The 18968-nt window shown below is 41.7% G+C and overlaps 1 protein-coding gene across 1 annotated transcript; it reads right to left on the bottom strand.

Moving 5' to 3' along the window:
* Positions 1-1983: 1983 nt before the first annotated feature.
* ubtd1b (ubiquitin domain containing 1b) lies at positions 1984-18628 on the bottom strand. Its single transcript, XM_084938194.1, has 4 exons — positions 17836-18628; positions 8718-8945; positions 8438-8595; positions 1984-5320 (listed from the first exon to the last, which is right to left on the bottom strand). The coding sequence occupies exons 1-4, from the start codon at positions 17915-17917 to the stop codon at positions 5048-5050; spliced, it is 741 nt and encodes a 246-aa protein (XP_084794320.1). The 5' UTR covers positions 17918-18628; the 3' UTR covers positions 1984-5047.
* Positions 18629-18968: the final 340 nt, after the last annotated feature.

The raw sequence follows: 18968 nt of genomic DNA on the forward strand, positions 1-18968 counted from the left end.
CACCCCTAAGTTATGACCATCAAGGATTTTCGTGTTTAAAACTGGAGGTGATGCGCAATAAACATAAACATGAATTTGACTCTTAATAAACACAACTTACAAAATGAACATCAGTCTGTATGAATGTAGACTTGAAACTAGTGACTGAGCCCATAAAGTTCACCAGGAAAATGTTTAGTGAGATTGTAGATCATGGGAGAAGTAGGGTAATTTTCATGCAAAGATTCTATGCAGCTGGATTTCTGCTACACTGACAGTAGCAGCCCCCTGCTGGATATATAAGAGAATGCAGGTTTAAGGCATGTTCACATTGTCACTGTTAAGACCTGAAAACTATGTCCATGTTTTTTTATACAGTCTGCAGTTGAGAATCACCTCAAAGTGTGGTTAAAGGATTTGCTCTCAAGTCCCTGCCCATTTAAAAACATCTCCAGATGCTCAAAAATATCATAAAGTTGATTTAAGCACTACTTTATCACATTTTTGAGTGCTTGACTTCTCGTAAACTGTGATTACATTTCGCTGAAAAAGATGAGTCACTGGACTCAACTCAAACTAAAGGAGGTGAAGTGGTTCAGGACAGAAGGGGGGGGGGGGCTAAATAAACACACATGTTGCCTGTGCTGATGCATCTTCACAGATTATCTTAAGTCATCTTTATCTTGAATTACCCGCTGTTACTTTAAGAGTGAGCTCCAAAACACAACTCGACTGACAAACATGTATTAGTGCTTAATCTCACGCCTCAGAATTGGAATTTTATCTCATCTTTCCTCTTATTCTAAGGTTGAGAGGATAAGTTATCTCCTTATGGGAACAGATTTCAGTAACTTGTATCTAATGAGACAAAGAAAAGACTATTGTGAGTGGTAACATTTTTCTCTGGGTTAGTTCACAAAGCTGCAGAGCAGTGATTAGAGCAACAACGCAAAACACAAACCTGTCTTAAATTCTGTCTGACCTATATGTGCAACAGCATATCAGAAAGACTGATAACAAGAGAATTTCCAGAGTAACCCAAGAGGGGTGTGCTACGGCGCAAGATTAATGTGTTAGCGAGGTAAGCCAGTGTTTTTAGGCTCCCCTTTAACCTGGACAAGGAATGGTTTCCCATTGACGACTATAGGATGAGAAATCTTTTTATGCAACCACAGTCGTGGCCCCCTGGTGGCCGTTAAAAACAATACCGGTTTAAGGCACTTAAGTGTAGGCTTCAGTTTTTAGTCCTACAAGCCATGTCCATATTTTATATGATATGGTGAGTGTGCACAGAGCCTGGTTTAACAAAGACAATTAATAAAAAATAACCAAGGTTGTGATTAGGGTTCTAGGTTTAGGGGGCTAAATAATGCAATAACTAAATGTCTGGCTGTGCTTTGAAGCACACTCCTATGATGCAACCATACAGATATTTACACTTTGCCTTTAATTGGCATATTGAACCATTAATGGGAGGGGGATGGGCTTTAGTAGTTTGTATACTGTCGATCAGGGGTCCTGTTTGCAGTTCTCTGAGGGCACCTTAAAGCACTTTACAGTGTAATAACATGTGGTCCCTTTAATGTCGGACAATGGTCAGTGCTCAAAGTCTCAAAGACATTAATAAAGAGGACAAATTGAAGACACGGAGCAAGCAAACAAGCTTACTTCAGCAAGAATGGCATAACAGGAGATGCCATAATTAAAACTGTCAGCAGAGCACCCTCAAGTCCGACGACACTAACCTTAACGGCCGAGATGAGCGCCGCAGAATGCTAAATGGACACTAAAATTAAACTGTGTAGGCAAATTTTAATCTTTAGATATTTACTCTAGAAATATTAAGAGCCCGTGGGGACGGGGCGGTCAAGGCGACAGCTAGCAACACATTTTAAAGAGACAACACAAACACAGGTGATTGCAGCACTTCAGATTGTACCTTTTGACAATACTCACGGCTGGTGCTGTTGGATATCAGCAAAAAGCAGAAATCAGACACGAAACTGATGAGGTCTATGTCTATTGTATTGCACATACAGAGACAAACGCTTGTTCAAGTTTGCATACGATAGTTACAAAACATATCCCTTTAGGAACCACAGGTAAAAGGTGAAGGAGGAAAGAAAAACATCCTTAAAACACACACAAGTTAATGAACCACAAGGCTGAAAAGTGGCTAGACAAAGAGAGAAGGAACATCATCTTGATGTGGTGAACTGCTGCTGTGGCTCAGGTCAGTTTTATTACCTCCGCGATGCTGATGATGCAGGATATTTGTGCGACAGGAGCGGAGAATGAAAACAAAGCTCGTCCAGCTGTGGACGTTTGTGACAGTGAACCAGCTGATGCGTTATTCTGCAACGTGACCTGGAACTGATGCACAGAGTGCTCTTGTATCTTTGGCTTTCCTCCTTTGTGTGCAGAAACAGGACAACAGAAAAAAAAAGTAGCTTAAATGCACTTTGAGTTTGAAATGAGTCACTGAAGAAAAGAAAAAAAGAGAAAAGAAAATCAGCTGGGGTGTGCTACGCAGTGACATAAATGTCATGATCAGGATTATGGCTTTTATTTTTCCTCCCATACAGACTCTTGTGCAAACACACTGCTCAGGAAAGCAGTCTCATATCTCTGATTGCAAATACAAGAAAGGGTGATTGTGATAATAAAGCATGGTGTTTTTCCCACCGAGTGATCCATGGCTATTATTCAGGCAAAATCATCTTCACTGAGCTCCAGTGTGAACACAGCCACAGAGATTTAAAGTGGATTCAGATGGTCCAGCATGAGGGAGATGAATGATGAGCTACAAACAAAACAGCCCCACAATCTGGGAGTCCAGCCTCTCGTGACAACATCCAATTTTTCAGGGATTCCAGCATCTGCCAAGCTTATTTTGTGCACTGGTCATCAGTTATGAATACTGTTAAATTTAAAAAGTTCCCAGATGATAGCTAATGCTCTCCATGGGTACATACAAACAAAGACTGCTTAAGGTGAGCGAAGTCGAGTGAACTCCGGACTGCTAGCAGCTATAAATAAAAAGTGAAAATGTTCCACTGCCAAAGATCTTGCAGCTCGTCTGCAAAGTCTGCAGATTTACATACAGATATCACATCTCACTCGTTTGTTTCCTCTGGTGACCGCTGCGGCTGGCGACAAACCTGATGGCTCTCTTCCCTCCAAACAATTATTGTTGCTCTTCAAAAGCCGGTTAGAGTCGGGGCATGAACACTAACAGATGTGCTATGATGTAAAGAAAACAGGCAGTGCGTGCTCACCGCTCAGTGTGAAACTAAGACAGACAAACAAGCTCGGAAAAACCTCTCCTTGTTCTCTGAATCGACACCAGCTTACAGGAAAGCCACCACAGAAAAAAAACATTCTCGCCTTGAAGCACAGATTTTGGTTTGTTTTATTTTTAGCTTTCCAGTCAGATCTGTGAAAATATGATTAAATTAAAATTTGTTAAAGGAAAACTCCAGCAGTATTAGTGCCCCCCTAAAAAAAAATCCCATAAAGCAGCATGCTGCATTTCCCTTTCCCTGCCTGCTTAAGACCATACCTCGCCTACTGCCATACGCTGAGTTTGCTAAATGAATGCTTAGTTCCCAAATCCACCTTTTTTTTAAAATCACTCTGTGGGGCCTTCCTGCCACACAGAAGGCCTTAAACAACTGCTTTTACATGAGAAGCAAACTGGACATCGTGTGGAAATCCCTGGGGTGTGTTTGTAAGCAACAGTCATGATATGTAGGGGATCACCAGTATGGCCAGTTTTACTGAAGGGAGAAAAAAAAAGAAAAAAAGAAATCAGCTTGAGCTTTTTGTTTTCACTCGCCGCTCCGTATCATACCTGCTGGTGAAGAGAAAATGCCCGTTTTCCCCTCCTTTCTTTCTTTTATTGTTCAACATTACCAGACCACATCGAGAGCAAAAAAAGCTGGATTTACATTCATCCGGTGGTGGAAGGGGAAAAACAAAACAAAAGAAGTGACCATAAACAACTGATCTGATCAAATTTAATAAGGCCTGTGCTGCTCCCTCCTGCTAGTCGGGGCGTCACTGCGCAGTCAGCAACGCAGCGGTTAAGACGACACTTTTTTCAAGGGAATTCCGCTTTCCCTTAAATCAATGACATTAATCACTTAAGCTATGACTTTTAGTCCAGTCTCGACTCTCAATGCATCGTATGGGTCAGCTTCGTAATCTTGTCGCACACCCCCTCCACACACACACACCCACACACATACACAAACATTCTCTTCTGTCTGCAAGACTTACGAAATCTTTTAAAAGAAATAAAGGCAACACTTATAGCTTAGGTCCATCTAAAAGTTCCTGAATCTAAAAAAACAAACAAAAAAAAAAGAAGATATATTAGCCCAACAGTAAAATTGCAGGTGATTACCCCCCCCCCCCTTTTGTCTTGTAGAAGGCACACAAACTACCACAAAAGTATAGTACTAATCTTTAAATGTGCAAAAAAAAAGCCCAGTTGACTTTATTTCCTTAGTAAGGGAAAGGGAAAAAAAAGAATATTCAGCACGTTTCTTTTTTCCTGCTTTCCTTTCCTGTTTCTGTGGAGGAGAAAGAGAGCAACAGTGCTGAGTTTATAGGTGTCATAGCAGAAATACGCTCTAGAACCAACGCCTCTGCAGTTCCTCTGTTGGCACTGTGTTAGCAGGCTAAAGGGCAAAGGCAGAGTCTGCATGTGCAGCTCTGATGTGCACGTTCTGTGCACTGAGAAAAGGCTTGCACACCAGCGCGAGGAGCTCTGCTTTAATATGCAACGATGACAGGCATCTCTGGTTAGTGTGATGACTGGAACGACTCAGCAGATCCCCCCCAAAAAACACACACGTGCACACACAGGGACATTTAGAAAAAAGGAAAAAAAAAAAAAAAGCAGCACTTTTCAGTTTCTTCTTTGTCTGTTTTTGTTTGTTTCACCCTCACAGTTTATTTCTCTTTCAGTAACAGTAGCTTTTGTCAAGAAGAATAAGTTATCCAGCATTGGGAGGCACCTCTGGTCCATCACAGACTGCATCGCTCCTCTGACGGTCCTCGGTTACTCGGGCACAGGTGAGGAGGCGGTGGTTGTCGGTGGTGATGGTTTGGGGGCTTGGAGTGCCTGTGGGTTGACGATGACCTGGATCACAAAGTCCTTCTGGATCTTAGTGTCTTGCAGCCGCGTCTTGTCCGTGAGCAGCTTCCCGGAGAAGAACCAGCGCTGGTGAACGGCGTCGATGTCTTCCTGGGCTTGCAGTTGCTTCTTCAGCTGGCCTATGGTGTCAACCATGCTGACGCTGAGACGCAAGTCCTTTCCTGTGGACAGCCGCACCTACAGGGGAGCAGGGAGCAGAAGAGTGAGCTAACAATGCTGCATGGAGAGGTGAGCCAAGTTCCAAATCCAAAGAACTCAAAAACTGGTCCGTGGCTTGTTTTGTGTTGGCATTTTACAGTTTTAACCCCGTAAGAAGTCTTAATAAATGTCAAAAGCTGCATGAATGTTAGTACATAAGCTTCTCTAGCATCTGTTTGCACTTATTAGGCACATATGAGGATATGACTCATAACCACAGGAAGTAAATGTTGGATGAAATCTGTTTTTCTGTCCAAAGGTGAAACCAGCTGCTGATAAACCGGCTCAAACAGCTAGCTAACACAAAAACAGAGTAATGTGTAACTACATCGACTTTCCCAGAGCCTGTCAATCTGCAGCAGTTTAACAATTAATCAGGAGAAGCACAGCCACAACATTAATGATGATTTGACCCAGATGTAGTCACACTCTACTAATATTAAGGTTTTCCATATCAGAACATAATAAAAAATTACCTAGACTTTAGCAGTTCTTGAAACCTAAGACATGCTGCCTTGTTCTTTTTAGAGAGAAGAGACTTTGTTCAGTCTTTGTCTAGTTGTTCTGTCAAGAACTTTAACAGTTCACTTCAGCATGTTAAATGTTAAAGTAGGGCTGTAGAGTCTGAGACGTGGGGGGAATTTTCTGTTACTTCCACTGCTGGGAAGAATGGTGGCTGACATAATTGTTTTCCACGTGAGAGTCATCTTTGTCACTGGAAATGGCCTCATAACCCTTCCCACATAGGTGGAAGCAATTGTTGTTTCTCTTAGGGTGTTTTCATATCTGCAGTGTTTGGTCCATTTAAATTGAACTAGTTCGTTTTCCCCCTTGCGGTTCGTTTGTGCAGGTGTGACCACGGCAATCGCACTTGGGTGCGGACAAAAACAACCACACCACTGTGGAGGAGCTGGTCTTGGTGTGGTTCCAAATGAACTCCAGAACACTTTCTTTATGGTGCAAATGCTGTAGGCTTGAGCTAAAATCTTCCTGGACCCTTGTATGCTTTGTATTCTGGGATGAGGCAAGGTAATATAGATGTACAAAGGTCTGTACAGACAGGCAACTAGTTGTGACGTGATTGTAAATTCTTCATGGTTATGTTCAATAGTCGGGAGCACAGCACCTTCTTCTTGTATTTACTTTAGTTGTTCTCAGCTCAGACACATCTGGCCAATCAGCAAACTGAACACTCTCACTTGACTTGCAGTGAAACATTTTGGTTCACTTGGAATTAATATAGATTTTTCTGTGTGCAAAAAGAAACCAAAATACAAGCAAAAGCTACAAGTTTACAAAGTCATCAACTGATTTGGAGCAGACTAAATGAACTGTAGGTACGAATAATGCTGTCTTTTCTGTCTGGAACTGTGTCAACACACACCTGAATGCTGCAGAATAGCAAACTACTAAAACTTCTGCTTTTATAGAAGTGCTCACACTTGCTGACCAGCAAACAAATCCATTCAAATTACTAGCACCTGGCTGCTATCTACCCCCTTAATTGTTGTGGAAGCAGTGGTGTACTCAGCATTTCACACACTGTTTCTGCATTTTTTTATTGCATGATTAATGGCAGTATAAAAAGTCAATTCTATCAGTTTTTATGACTTGCTCGAGGACTAGATCACTTTTTAGCATGTTCTGATATGCAAAACCTTGGAACTGTAGTTTTGGCATGACTATATGGAGATTTACATATTTCGTTTTTTATGCAAACTTCAAGGAAAACCCCAAAACACAGACTGAGGCAACCATTGCCTCTTGAGTTGCCAACATACCCAACTGAATATTCGTCTAAACTTAATCAGTTACTCTGAATTGACTATGTGCACGTTAGCATATGCTACTTCCGGTGCGTAAACGCCTGTGGGGAGCTTTGTTTCCGGTGTCCTATTCGCGCCTGGTTTACGGTCCAAAACAAGTTAAGCAAATGAATGAATCAAGCGGCGATTTACATTTCTATAGATGTCTTGGGCATTTACCCAATATATCTGTAAATGATGTTCATCGACTTGTCGATATTTTTCCCCCACGCCTCAGAGCAAAAGAGAAAATGGATTCAAATGTTATATTTCTCAGCTGTCCCTCATTTATCGCTGGTGTTATGTTCTAAAAATAACCAGCGATAGGTGAAATCAAGTAGCCAATTTTATTTTTTGACGGTGCAAAACGTTTCGTGGACATCGTGGACATACAGTACTGCACTTCAGAGTCACACTGCTAGCGATCGATGCAGCGATTCTGTACTGTACAGGAGAGACGTCACGGAGGAGATCGTCTGCAGCGATCAGGACGCAGGACACAATGTGACGTAAAAAAAAAAAAGCATGCAAACTTGCACTAAAAAATCCGCGAAACAGCGAGGTGAAAGGTGAACCGCGTTATAGCGAGGGACCGAAGGTAAGTCACAACATACCCTTCGTAAATACTAATGTATAGAAACCCTTACCAGCAATCATTCATTTTGTGTGTGGCTTTTTTCACGGTTTGTTAACATGCTGTGTAGGTGTGTACTTGACTAGCTGATATCGACATAACGGGGGAAACATCTGGTTTGACTATTCTTCACCTGTAGTTTGAATGCTGAACATTTGCCTGTTTAAATCATAAGACCAGTCACTATACAGAGATGTGCTTCTGAATGTGGACGATGTGTCTTCTGCATGCAGTAATGCAGTTCTGCTTGTGTTGAGTGATGTAAACAACTGATCGATCGAAACGCTTTAAACGTCAAAATTGATCATTAGATTTTTTTTATGACACAACAGTGGTGAGTGTTCCCACCTTCTCCTCTTTGTAACTTAACGCAATCTTTCCGTTTTCGAGTTTTGGACATGATTTTGGAGGATATCTTCGCAGTAGCGATTGACCGCAAAGTAAAGCTACCGGAAATGCACAACCCCACATCCGGTCTCAAACCAGGAAGTTAGCATTGTCTCGTGCACATAGTCAATTAATATTAGACCAGTACATCTATTTGATTACATTGAGTACAGTGTTTACAGTGTGGATTAATATGCAGATGACACCATTTAGTCCTAATCAGTTGGTAACGTGACCCGTGTCTTACAGGAGATGTACTAGTCGTGGTACCTTGAGCTGGAATTCCTTCTTGGATGCTGCTGGGGGTTCAGGGCTGTCGCTGGGGTCTTCATCACTACGCTCTGAGATGAGGTTGATGGGTGGTGCCAGGCAGTAGACGGGCAGCTGGTAGCGATTCCCAAGTTCATCGTAACACTCTGTCAGGGTACCTGAGAAGAGGATGCCACAGAAAAACAGGTCACATTGTAAGTTAAGTCTGGTTTAAGCAGCCTATGTGAGAGTGAGGTGAGAACTGTACTGTATAAGTATACTGTGTGTGTTCTGTCCTCACCGTGTGGCAGTGTGATGCTGGCTCCATCCACTATAGCCTGAGCTAATTCATGGTCGTTACACTCCAAGGCCACAGCGGCTGCTTTCAGAGCATCCCAGATTTCCTTGCGGCCCTCGAAGGCCGGCGCCGTGTCCCAAAATTCATCCCGCTTGCTCCGTAGCTGGCCCTCCGTCATCGGGTAGTCACTCTTCCACTTAGGACGATCTTTTTTCAGAGGCTCGTTACGCCCTGTAAAGGTAGAGGAGTGTATTAATTTAATGCTGAAGTTTCACACTCATAATACGCAACAAATAAAACAAACACCCCACTAAATTCTAAGGTCAGAGGCAGAATTCTGAAAACACCCAATTTAAGGTAACATTTGAACACAGCATGAGGTCCTCTCATTACAAAACAAGTGTTGATTAATTCACCCACATGTACAATTTATTTCCCTTCTTAGTATTGTAAAAATGGAGGAAGAAACAACAGGAATCCAAACACGACAGTCAGTGGAAGTCGTTTTCACAACCCTCATTATCATGTGTAAATGCCGAATGCAGAGAGCAGGCAGCTTGGCTAATGAGGAAAGCTCAGCCTTAACTCTGTTCTTTCATCTCCTCACTGTAATAAACAGAACTGCCAGACAGAAACTCGAGCTGTCATCAGAGAAAGATCGTCCTACCCCACCCTAACATGTCTTCTCAATCTAAAATTAGGAGGTCATTCAGAGTTTGCTGTATCCATGAAGCGTATGCTTACTCTATATCTGTCTATGTAACCTTACCTTCATGTTTCCCACTATTCAGTATTAATACAGAGCACACCTAGGCCAGGAGAACACTGACTGATCTGGAGGGAAAGCATAAGGACAACAGGCTAGGATCAGCCACCCATCATTGAAACTTCCAGTGATTTTCCACACCTGTTTGTATTATAGCCGGCATAAAATTCCTCTGACTGAAGCTACGGATGTCCAGAAATAAAATACATGAAGCTATAAATCAATGTAAAAGCTCGACAATAAAACTGAGTACTAAACTTGCCTATAGTTGCTAATGCCTGCGTCACAGCTGCCACACATTGAAGAGTGGACTGATGGAAAATACAGCATACAAAAGGGACACCTCGCATGCAGAGTTGCCTTTCTTCCAGACTAATTATCTATAGTGCAGGAGGCTCAGGACAAGTAATCCTGGTGTAGGATTAGCATTTAAAGGCGAGTGAATCCCAAGTAAAGCAAAGCAGGTTCCTCACTACCACTGAGCAAAAATTAAAAAAAAAAGGCCTGTGGTGTCCATGAGAGCCAAAAACATTTGAATTGATATCCAATGCCGATTAATTGCTGTGTCCCAAATGTTATGCAGCCATCTGCCATCAGATGGAGGATCATTGTTGAGAAACAGCATGAATGCACCAATCTTGGGACTGATCTTATTATTAACACAAATATTGTTAGTCCTTTTAAAGGTAAAAGCACGAAATCGTGGATACAAGCGGCGGAAATGGACTTTCACCCAGGGGTGCATGGTTTTTCCCTGAGCGATAGAGTGAGAAGTTCAGCCATTCAGGATGGGCTCAGGGCCGCTGCTACTCCACATCGAAAGGAAAGGCGGGCAGTTTCTGGGTGAGGTTTCTGGGTGACCGGGCATGTCTTGCTGAGAGGAGGCACCAGATATGCTGGAGAGATTATATCTATCGGATGGCCTAGGAATGGTACAACGTTCCCCAGATTAAGCGGATCAGATTGCAGGCGAGAGCAAGGTCTGGGCTTCTCTGCATAGGCTGCTGCCCCTGCGCCCCGACTCCAGATAAACAGAAAAAAAAAATTGCTATCGTTCTATCGTTTCGTTATTTTAGATTTAAACTTTTATTGAAGTGGTTGGCATGAATATGGAACAGCGTGCATCATTCATAACACACAGCACAATGTGCCACACTTTTCAGTCACAGTTTATTTGTTTTTCTGATGATAATTTGTCACATTTTCAACAGGTGAAAAAGTGTTTTTCTGGAGAACATGAAATGCTCATAATGCTCATAACCAAGGTGCTGCACAGTTAAGCAACATGATTGATTAAAGAATGTGTTAAATGCTTAAAATGCCTTTGTGTAGAGAGTTTTTGACAAATTTAACTTGTTTCTTCATTTTAGAATAGTTAGTTAGTTGACTAAATGAAGGGGAAAAGTACGCTAAGAAATTAGTCACTAGGAACATCCCTAGTTTTAGCTTTATTTTCATAAATTTTATAGCATTACTGATGAAAACCTCCATGGCAATATATACTAAACCAGGTAAATAAGTAATTCATACAGAATGAAATGGCAGAAAAGTAGATTTTTTTCTCTACCTACAACACAAATGTTTTTGTTTTTGCTTTTTTAAAAAATTTATTTATGGGTCCTGGTTAAAAAATGTCATATTATTACAGAGTAACAACCATTTTTTTCTGTGATTTTACACACCTAATATGTACAACTTGGTTCCACAGAGTGATGGTGACAGATTTCTTTAACTTACAATTTCAAAAGTAAGTTTTTCTACATGATGAAGAAAGGTTGTAGTACTTCTTTCCTTAATATGAAGATATCTGAGGGATTCAATGTATGGTTAAACTTCTGTATACTGACAGAAAGGAGTATCACTGGTCTGATTAGGCTGTATGTGGCCCATGATGTGAAGATGTGTTTGACATTTGTGAGCTATAGACATATTGCAGTTATGTCAACGTGGACGTACACAGTGTACAGCAGCGGTCCCCAACCTTTTTTGCGCCACGGACCGGTTTATGCTCGACAATATTTTCACGGACCGGCCTTTAAGGTGTCGCGGATAAATACAACAAAATAAAACTAGTACCGGTACCGAAAAAAAGAAGATTTATTCATAACACACGTGAAAAGACCCAGGAAAACCGAGTTAACGATAAAAACGATAACAAAATAACGCTGAAAACCGATAAAAACCCTCAAAACCATACATTTCACACCTTAGCCTCAACTCTCGCGGCCCGGTACCAAACGACTCACGGACCGGTACCGGTCCGAGGCCCGGGGGTTGGGGACCGCTGGTGTACAGGACACCCAAGTGGGCTCAACCCCGTAGCCAGTCATCTTATCACCACGCTACATCATTCAGCTTTCTGCAGTTAAAGACACGGCCCGCCTCTGTAGTTTAAAAGTGTTTTTAAAGCATCTGTAATGGTACTTAAAAAAACCCCAAAAAACACATGCATTATTACTACAATAGTGCCGCCACTGTCTTTATATGCTCTGTTTACAGATCACTCAGCTCAGAAAAGCTACCGACAGGTCCACCTGCTCCTATTTTGTAGCTCATAGCCCTTAACATGGAACATGCTGGCTCTTAGAAGCTTATTGCATCAGTATCATCAGTAATAAACACTGCATACATTAAAGGCACTATGAGATTCCAAACTCTCATGAGCTCATTGAAAACTCCATTGTGCAACATGGCTCTATAAAACTTGGGTACACCATAAAGACCTCCTCATTTCTAAGATGAAACACATGCTGTAAATCCTCAACTATCTGTTTCCATTCTGCCGAGGCAACGTGACGTAACACTTGCAAAACGCGTCATACAAAAGAGGCTTGTATTACAACAACAACAACTACTTAAATGTCTTCTTTTCAAGTTTTGCATGTTTTGCCTACAGCTATTGCAAACAGTTTTGTTCCTCCCACAGTCTGTGTCACTTTATTCTGCATTTATATCTATTGGTTAGTACAGGGCTGTTCTAAAGTCTTGAGCCAGCCCTTATTTCTTTATATTTTGCTTCCAAGAAACCAGACTTGTAATTTTTAATGGGATCTTGAGCAATAGCTCTCCCGGCTTTCTGAAGGTCTTGCAAAGGTTTTCTTTGGACCCTACTCCTTTTCTGTTTGCTTGTTAAGCCATTTAACAACGACCTATAAATCATTCAAGCATCAAAAAGGCTTCTAACTCAAGGAATGAACCAGTTTTGTGCCTAACAGGCAACTTAGAAAAGAGCCAATTGTGAATGGCTTCTTTAGGCACTTTGTTACTAGCAGCCTGTCACCAAAGCACGAAATACCCATTTCTTTTGCTGAATCTATGAACAATGCCAAAGATTACACATTTTGACAGGCACAGCATTGTAATGTTGCCCTAAAAGTTGATTCCTAAAGAGGAAACCTGACAGGTGGAAGACCAAAGATAAATGGAGTGGCCTTGAATGTCATCTACAGCAAATTAAGTGTCTAAAAGTCATGTTCTTAAGAATAATAGCAGACAAGCCAGCAAAGACTTGGCAAAGGTCTTTGCTGGATGAATCCAGATATGAGATTTTTGGTTCAAAGTGTTATCAGTAAGTACAGATGAGGTCAGGAGTGGTGCAAAGGGCAATGTCTACAGCAGGGGTAGGCAACTCCAGGCTTCAAGGGCCGGTGTCCTGCAGGTTTTAGATGTGTCCTTGATCCAACACAGCTGATTTAAATGGTTAAATTACCTCCTCAACATGTCTTGAAGTTTTCCAGAAGCCTGGTAATGAACTAATCATTTGATTCAGGTGTGTTGACCCAGGGTGAGATCTAAAACCTGCAGGACACCGGCCCTCGAGGCCTGGAGATGCCTACCCCTGGTCTAAAGCAGTCTACTGCCCCTTAGTCAGTGATGCTGGAGATCTTCTCAAAACTAACGGAATTATGAACACAGGAAAGTACCATTAGGGTATAATCTGCCAAGCAGTGCCATCTCTTTCCAAATGGTACTGCATGGTATTGATTCACAGTTGGCATTTTTCACCATGACAATGATCTCAAAAACACTATCAATGCAGTAAAAGCATACCTGGGTAGGAAATATGTACGTGTAACACTATCGGTCACATACTATCCTTCACAAAGCCCAGACCTCAACATTATGTGAGCAGTGTAGTGCACATATAATGTCTTAGTCATTAAGCTTTTTTTTATTTTGGTCAAATAAGGTAACAGAGACTTTGGCCTCATACTGGTTAATCCTCTTCATCTTCCACTGAGATGCTCAGGAGTTTAAAGTTTGAATATTAACAAAATTCATCAGAAGAGGGGATGGGTTGATACACGCAGGCAAACAGCAGTGCTGCAGTACACTCCTATGAATCAGTGTCACTGTGTCTGTACTTATAAACAGTGAGCTAAACTGTATAGAAAAAGAATAGGGAGTGTGACCGCGTGCAAAAATGTTCACATTATAGGAGAATACTGCTGAAACTGCAGTACGGTGAGAGAGCGCGAGTGACAGAAATAAAATTTATGGGGATAAGTGTGTGTGTCTTAAAAAAACCCCAAAACAACAGAAGGCAACACATTACAGACACATGAAGCAATATCAAGGTGTTGTTCATCATGATGGGCTCAGAGAAGCAAGTGTCACGTTATGAGGTTGAACTATTTATGAGACTCGGTGAAATGCCTCATAAAACAGAAACAGCAACAAGGCTTCCTTGTGCTGCAAAAACAGCACACCCGACAACTACAGGTGGCTGATGAAGATTACCTAACGCTAGGAACAAATGCTTTACTTTACCAAGATGTTGCTTTGAACCTGCAAAGACATTTAACAGCTGCACACATTCCCTTTAAATGAGGCAAACTATCAGGGGGGAAGGTGTGGTTGTCCACGTTCTTCCTTTAAAGAGCAACAAAGATAACGCCGCTGCCAGATGACACTGACCGAATTGCCACTGACCAAATCAATATGAGGACGTACTGGCACACACTCACTCACGTGCGGTGAAAAACATGGGCTCATTCTGTAACTGCTTATCTTATCACCACTTTGTTTCCTTCACCTTTCTGCAGCTAAAGATACAGTCAGCCTCTAAAAGCTACTTTCGGCTGCTCCCTTGTTCACAGGGGGTCGTCACAGCGGGTTGCTCTGCATGTTTGATTTGACAGGTTTTTATGCTGGATGCCCTTCATGACACAACTCCAAAGGGATTCATGTCTCCTCCCAGGATGGATCTGGCGGATCTTTTCCTTGTCAAACCAATGTTTACACTACACTAAAGATACAATGAGTCTCTGTAATCTGAAAATGATCCCTGAAGCAACTATAATATTTTACAGAATATTTTCAGCAAACTCTGAGCAAAAGTAATTAATCTTAATATTGAGACTGGGTAATTATTTTTGTTTTTCCAATTATAATTTGGGCATTCAGCAAACATAAAAACAAGATAATCATAAATGCAATAAAAATCAAGCCCAAGCATGTACTGTAAACTGTAAGGCCAGAAGTACTGGGACACCCACATGTAACACAAACTGCTCAGCTGTGCCATACCTTGTAGTTCCCGGTGTACAGTTTTTGTGCTGATGTTAAAACCAGAGAAGGACCCCACTCATTAACTTTAGCTGGCTGAGCAGCTGTCTTTCCACTTTGCAAAAAGATCACATAAAGTCGATCGTGGAATATTTTGGAGGAAAGAGGCTTCATGAACTGACTTGTCACAATGGTGGCATCCTATTATAAAATCATCCTCTTGAGCTCTTTTGAGCGACCCATTCTTACACAACTGTTTGTAAAGGCAGACGGCACGACTATGTGACTGATTATATACGTTGTGACAAAGCCTGCATTCAAAGATTAAGAGGTGTGGCCCATTACTTCTGTCCATGTGTATGTTTATGTTGTTTATGCTGGATTGATCACTCTAATAGCGGTCACCCTTTAAATGGGAATGTGCTTGAGACAGCTGTGAAACGGGTTTGGTTCAACCAGAGCGATGATGTGTTGATGTAGCAGTAACCCTGCTCGGTAGGAGACGAGCCAATAAAGTGAAAATATGACTTGAACGCCTCCAGGTCAGAATCCAGCCTAGACGTGACAATACAACAGCCCAGCTGATTTCTGGTTAGTCTGAGACAGCTGGATACAGACAGTGCTGAGAGCCACTCATGGGAAGGCTGGTTTGAGGTTTGATCTATATTTGCTTTTTACTGAAATTGTAAACCACTGTTACAGAGATGCTTAAAAAAACAAAAACACAACAACACTTGTAAATTATAGACATTGTCAACTAAAACAATGTGTTTCTCCTTAATCAAGCGGTTTTCTAAAGCAATTACATTCAAAATAGATAGACCACCTTGGAACGGGCAGGTTTCACTTTCATTTACAGTTCAGCTTACTTTCCAGTGAATTGTTTTGTTGATTCTTGAGATCCTAATCATTGAGAGCTTTGACATTATCATGGTTAATCAGTCTACCGTTATTATTAGGTGATTTACAAAACTAGCAAGCGAACCTTGTTAATATATATTCAGCAGGTTTTGTATACTCTTATAGCCTGATTGATATTTGACTTTTTAAAAATCAATATTTAAAATAAACTGGAAATTGTGCATTTCTAATCACCTTTCAGTTACATCCATGCTGCTTCTAAATGCGTTACTATCTTATAACGGGTTTCTGCAGATCTTTATTTAAAGTCCAAACATGTTCTTCCATTATTTTTTTCAGCATCACAATGCAAACGAGCCTCCTTTTTGTTCCTTTAAGCGTGTGGTAGGCAGACCTAACACGAACATAGTAACACAAATTATTGAGCTCTCATCCAAACAAAATTGGAACAAACGAAAAAATTGAGATCCCAAATGAGCTATCCAATTCTTCCTCTTATCAAATGGGGTTTCTTTATGAGCATGTATGTAACAGAGAAAAGTCCGTCTCAGTCACTGATACAGCGGGGCATGATGTGACTTGTTCTTGATCGAAGCCTTGTCTAGCAAAGGGAGCGTGTTGAGTCTAATCAAGTTGGGAAATCAACATAAGCCACTGCCAGAAAGCCTGGGTATCTTGGCTCTGACAGCTTTAACTTTAAATAGCTACTCTGGCACACGACAAAGAAACTTACTTTGAAGGTCATATTGGCATCAAAAATCTATGTTAGAGTCTAATTTTAGGATGCAACTATATAAGCAGGGGTCAGAAAGTCTATTCAAACAACGCCCTTTTTTATATGGTGAAAGTTGGACTCCATCTTCAAAACCTCCCATCTTTCTGATGCAAACTGGAGACAATTCCCACTGGAAAAAGGCGGACTGAAAAACTTTCCAGCAGTAACAAATCAAGGGGACAGAACCTGCATCCAAATGAATAACAGACATTTAGTTTCCTGAGCAGCCACTCTAAGGCAAACACTGAGCTCAAGTGTGCTTGCACTGTAGTCACATAACCGAGCATGCTTTTAAAGCAATATGACAGAAATCTGAAAAAGCTGGAAAGTCTTTTCCCATCCCAAAGTGTTTATGTGACCCCCATTCATGAACCTGCCAGGCTGTAAAGCCCTAATCTCCCAATAATGACTGTATCATAACAAGGTCACACAAAATATAATCACCATTGTTTTCTGGAAAAGTAGAAGTTCCCAGTGTCTAATAATTCAGCTGCACTGCGCCTGTGTGTTGATGGTTAACTTTAGTTTGGTTAACAAAGTAGCAGTTTATTATTATGTTAACTTCCAGGAAAGTCCGTAACCAACAGACATAAACTGATGTGAAAAGAGAGCAACTTCTGGAATTAATGTAACGTAGCTCGCTGTTACAGTAACCACAACACAGAGCTTACGCCCTAGATTTTAATATACGAAAATCACCCAACGAGCTTACTGTCATCAACTTTGGTACAGATGTTATCTGAATATACAGCTTCACCAGTCTGAACTGATAAGATGAAAAACTACCTCGTCAAAGCTAAAGAATCAAGCCCTTTTTTACTGATACAGAAGAGGCACACATCAAAGTCAGACAGCTACAGCAGAATCCAGTTTCCTCATGTGTGTGAGGAATCGTGAACGGAGATTTCGTGCACCTGCCCTCTCGTGGCTGCTGTTAAACAGAGGTATCGACCTCTGTTTAACAGCAGCCACGACACAAAAAAAGGATGCGAATCTCAAGTGGTGGCCAGAAATGCACTCTCAGATAAGTCTGAACCTGCTATTGTTATAGCAACACAAAACTATCAACGCCGAAATATTTCTCTTTTTTTGGCATCACTGATCATCAACGGACAGAGACACTGTTGCTGTATGATTTTAAGTTTCCAGCTCTTATATTTCAAAGAAACCTCTCCGCATATTAATACAACATCCACACAATGTTGCCTTACCTCCTCGTCCACCGTTCCTGGAGGAGCCCCGACTCTGCGAGTCTTCCCAGCCTTCTAAGTATCTGCCCATACATCCCCCCATGGCTAACGGGCTCCAGATCGCTTTTACGGGTCTCACTGGCTAAACAGGGGCCCCATTGCGGACGAGGACGATGTACTAGGTCCGATGAGGAGGATGGTTTGCACGCACAGGGACGCAAGCCTGATATGTCATTCGTAACCGCACTGAGGGCGGCAGTTAATATTTAAATCACGTTTTGCAGGTCTATACGTTTGAGATTAGGGCTCAAAGTGCCCTCTTTGTAAATAACTTCTGCCTGCGTGTTGACACGCGCACGCAGAGTTCACGGCTCGTGGCCCGCACCAATGTTTCAAGAGTTTGAGCAATCCCCAGCATCTGCCACCAGCTCGTTGTTAGCTTCAGGATATATACAGTATGTTTCTACTGTTTAACGTAGCTGGGCTGACTTGTAAGTGTTGCTATTAACCCGTCCAGACACAGCGCACCTTTCTCGCTAACAGGCTAACAGGGCCAACACGCTAGCTACCACGGCGTAAGTAAACACAAACTTCCCCGCGCACGATATCATTTCCCCGCATCTTCCGTCTCTGACAAACGCAGCGGGTCATTACAGTCTCCCTCTGTCCGCCGTACGAAGGAGTACTTCAGTTCTTTGACGAGCTCGGTACAGTGTTTTCTTTAAATAGCCCCCCTAAAAAATTCTCCCTACTTCGCTGGTGAAAGGTGACCAGCGGCAGTCTGCTAGCGCCGCCGAACTTTTTTCTTTACGCTTGCGCAAAAGCATCCAGCCAGGTGTTGGTTTCTATTGCATCGGGACTTGACGCAATTATGAACGGAGGAGTCCGCAAATTAATTTGTACAGCGGAGTTATCATATAACAGCTACACGTTCTTCTAATGTCAATACTCTTACTTGAAATTATACTGGTAGTAATTAATTGGAACCTCTTGAAAAGCAAACCTTTAGTGGAAGGGAGAGGACGTGCTAGTTCTAGTATTTATAATGCATTGTTCGGACAGTACTTGAATGCAGCATTAAAGGAAAAATAATATTGAAGATTTTCTTCCACCATTTCTATAAATATGAAAAACGTGTGGAAATAATATTATAC

The sequence above is a fragment of the Perissodus microlepis genome, chromosome 8 (assembly GCF_051167445.1).
Source record: "Perissodus microlepis isolate ML-2025 ecotype Zambia chromosome 8, ASM5116744v1, whole genome shotgun sequence".
Lineage (NCBI taxonomy): Eukaryota > Metazoa > Chordata > Actinopteri > Cichliformes > Cichlidae > Perissodus > Perissodus microlepis.

Excerpts from the sequence above, each read along its gene's own strand:
- ubtd1b (XM_084938194.1), bottom strand. The coding sequence starts at position 17,917 with ATGGGGGGATGTATGGGCAGATACTTAGAAGGCTGGGAAGACTCGCAG. Across the intron at positions 8,596-8,717 it reads CAGCATCACACTGCCACACG|GTACCCTGACAGAGTGTTAC; the intron begins GTGAGGACAGAA and ends TCCTCTTCTCAG. Across the intron at positions 5,321-8,437 it reads AGAAGGAATTCCAGCTCAAG|GTGCGGCTGTCCACAGGAAA; the intron begins GTACCACGACTA and ends GCTCCCCTGTAG.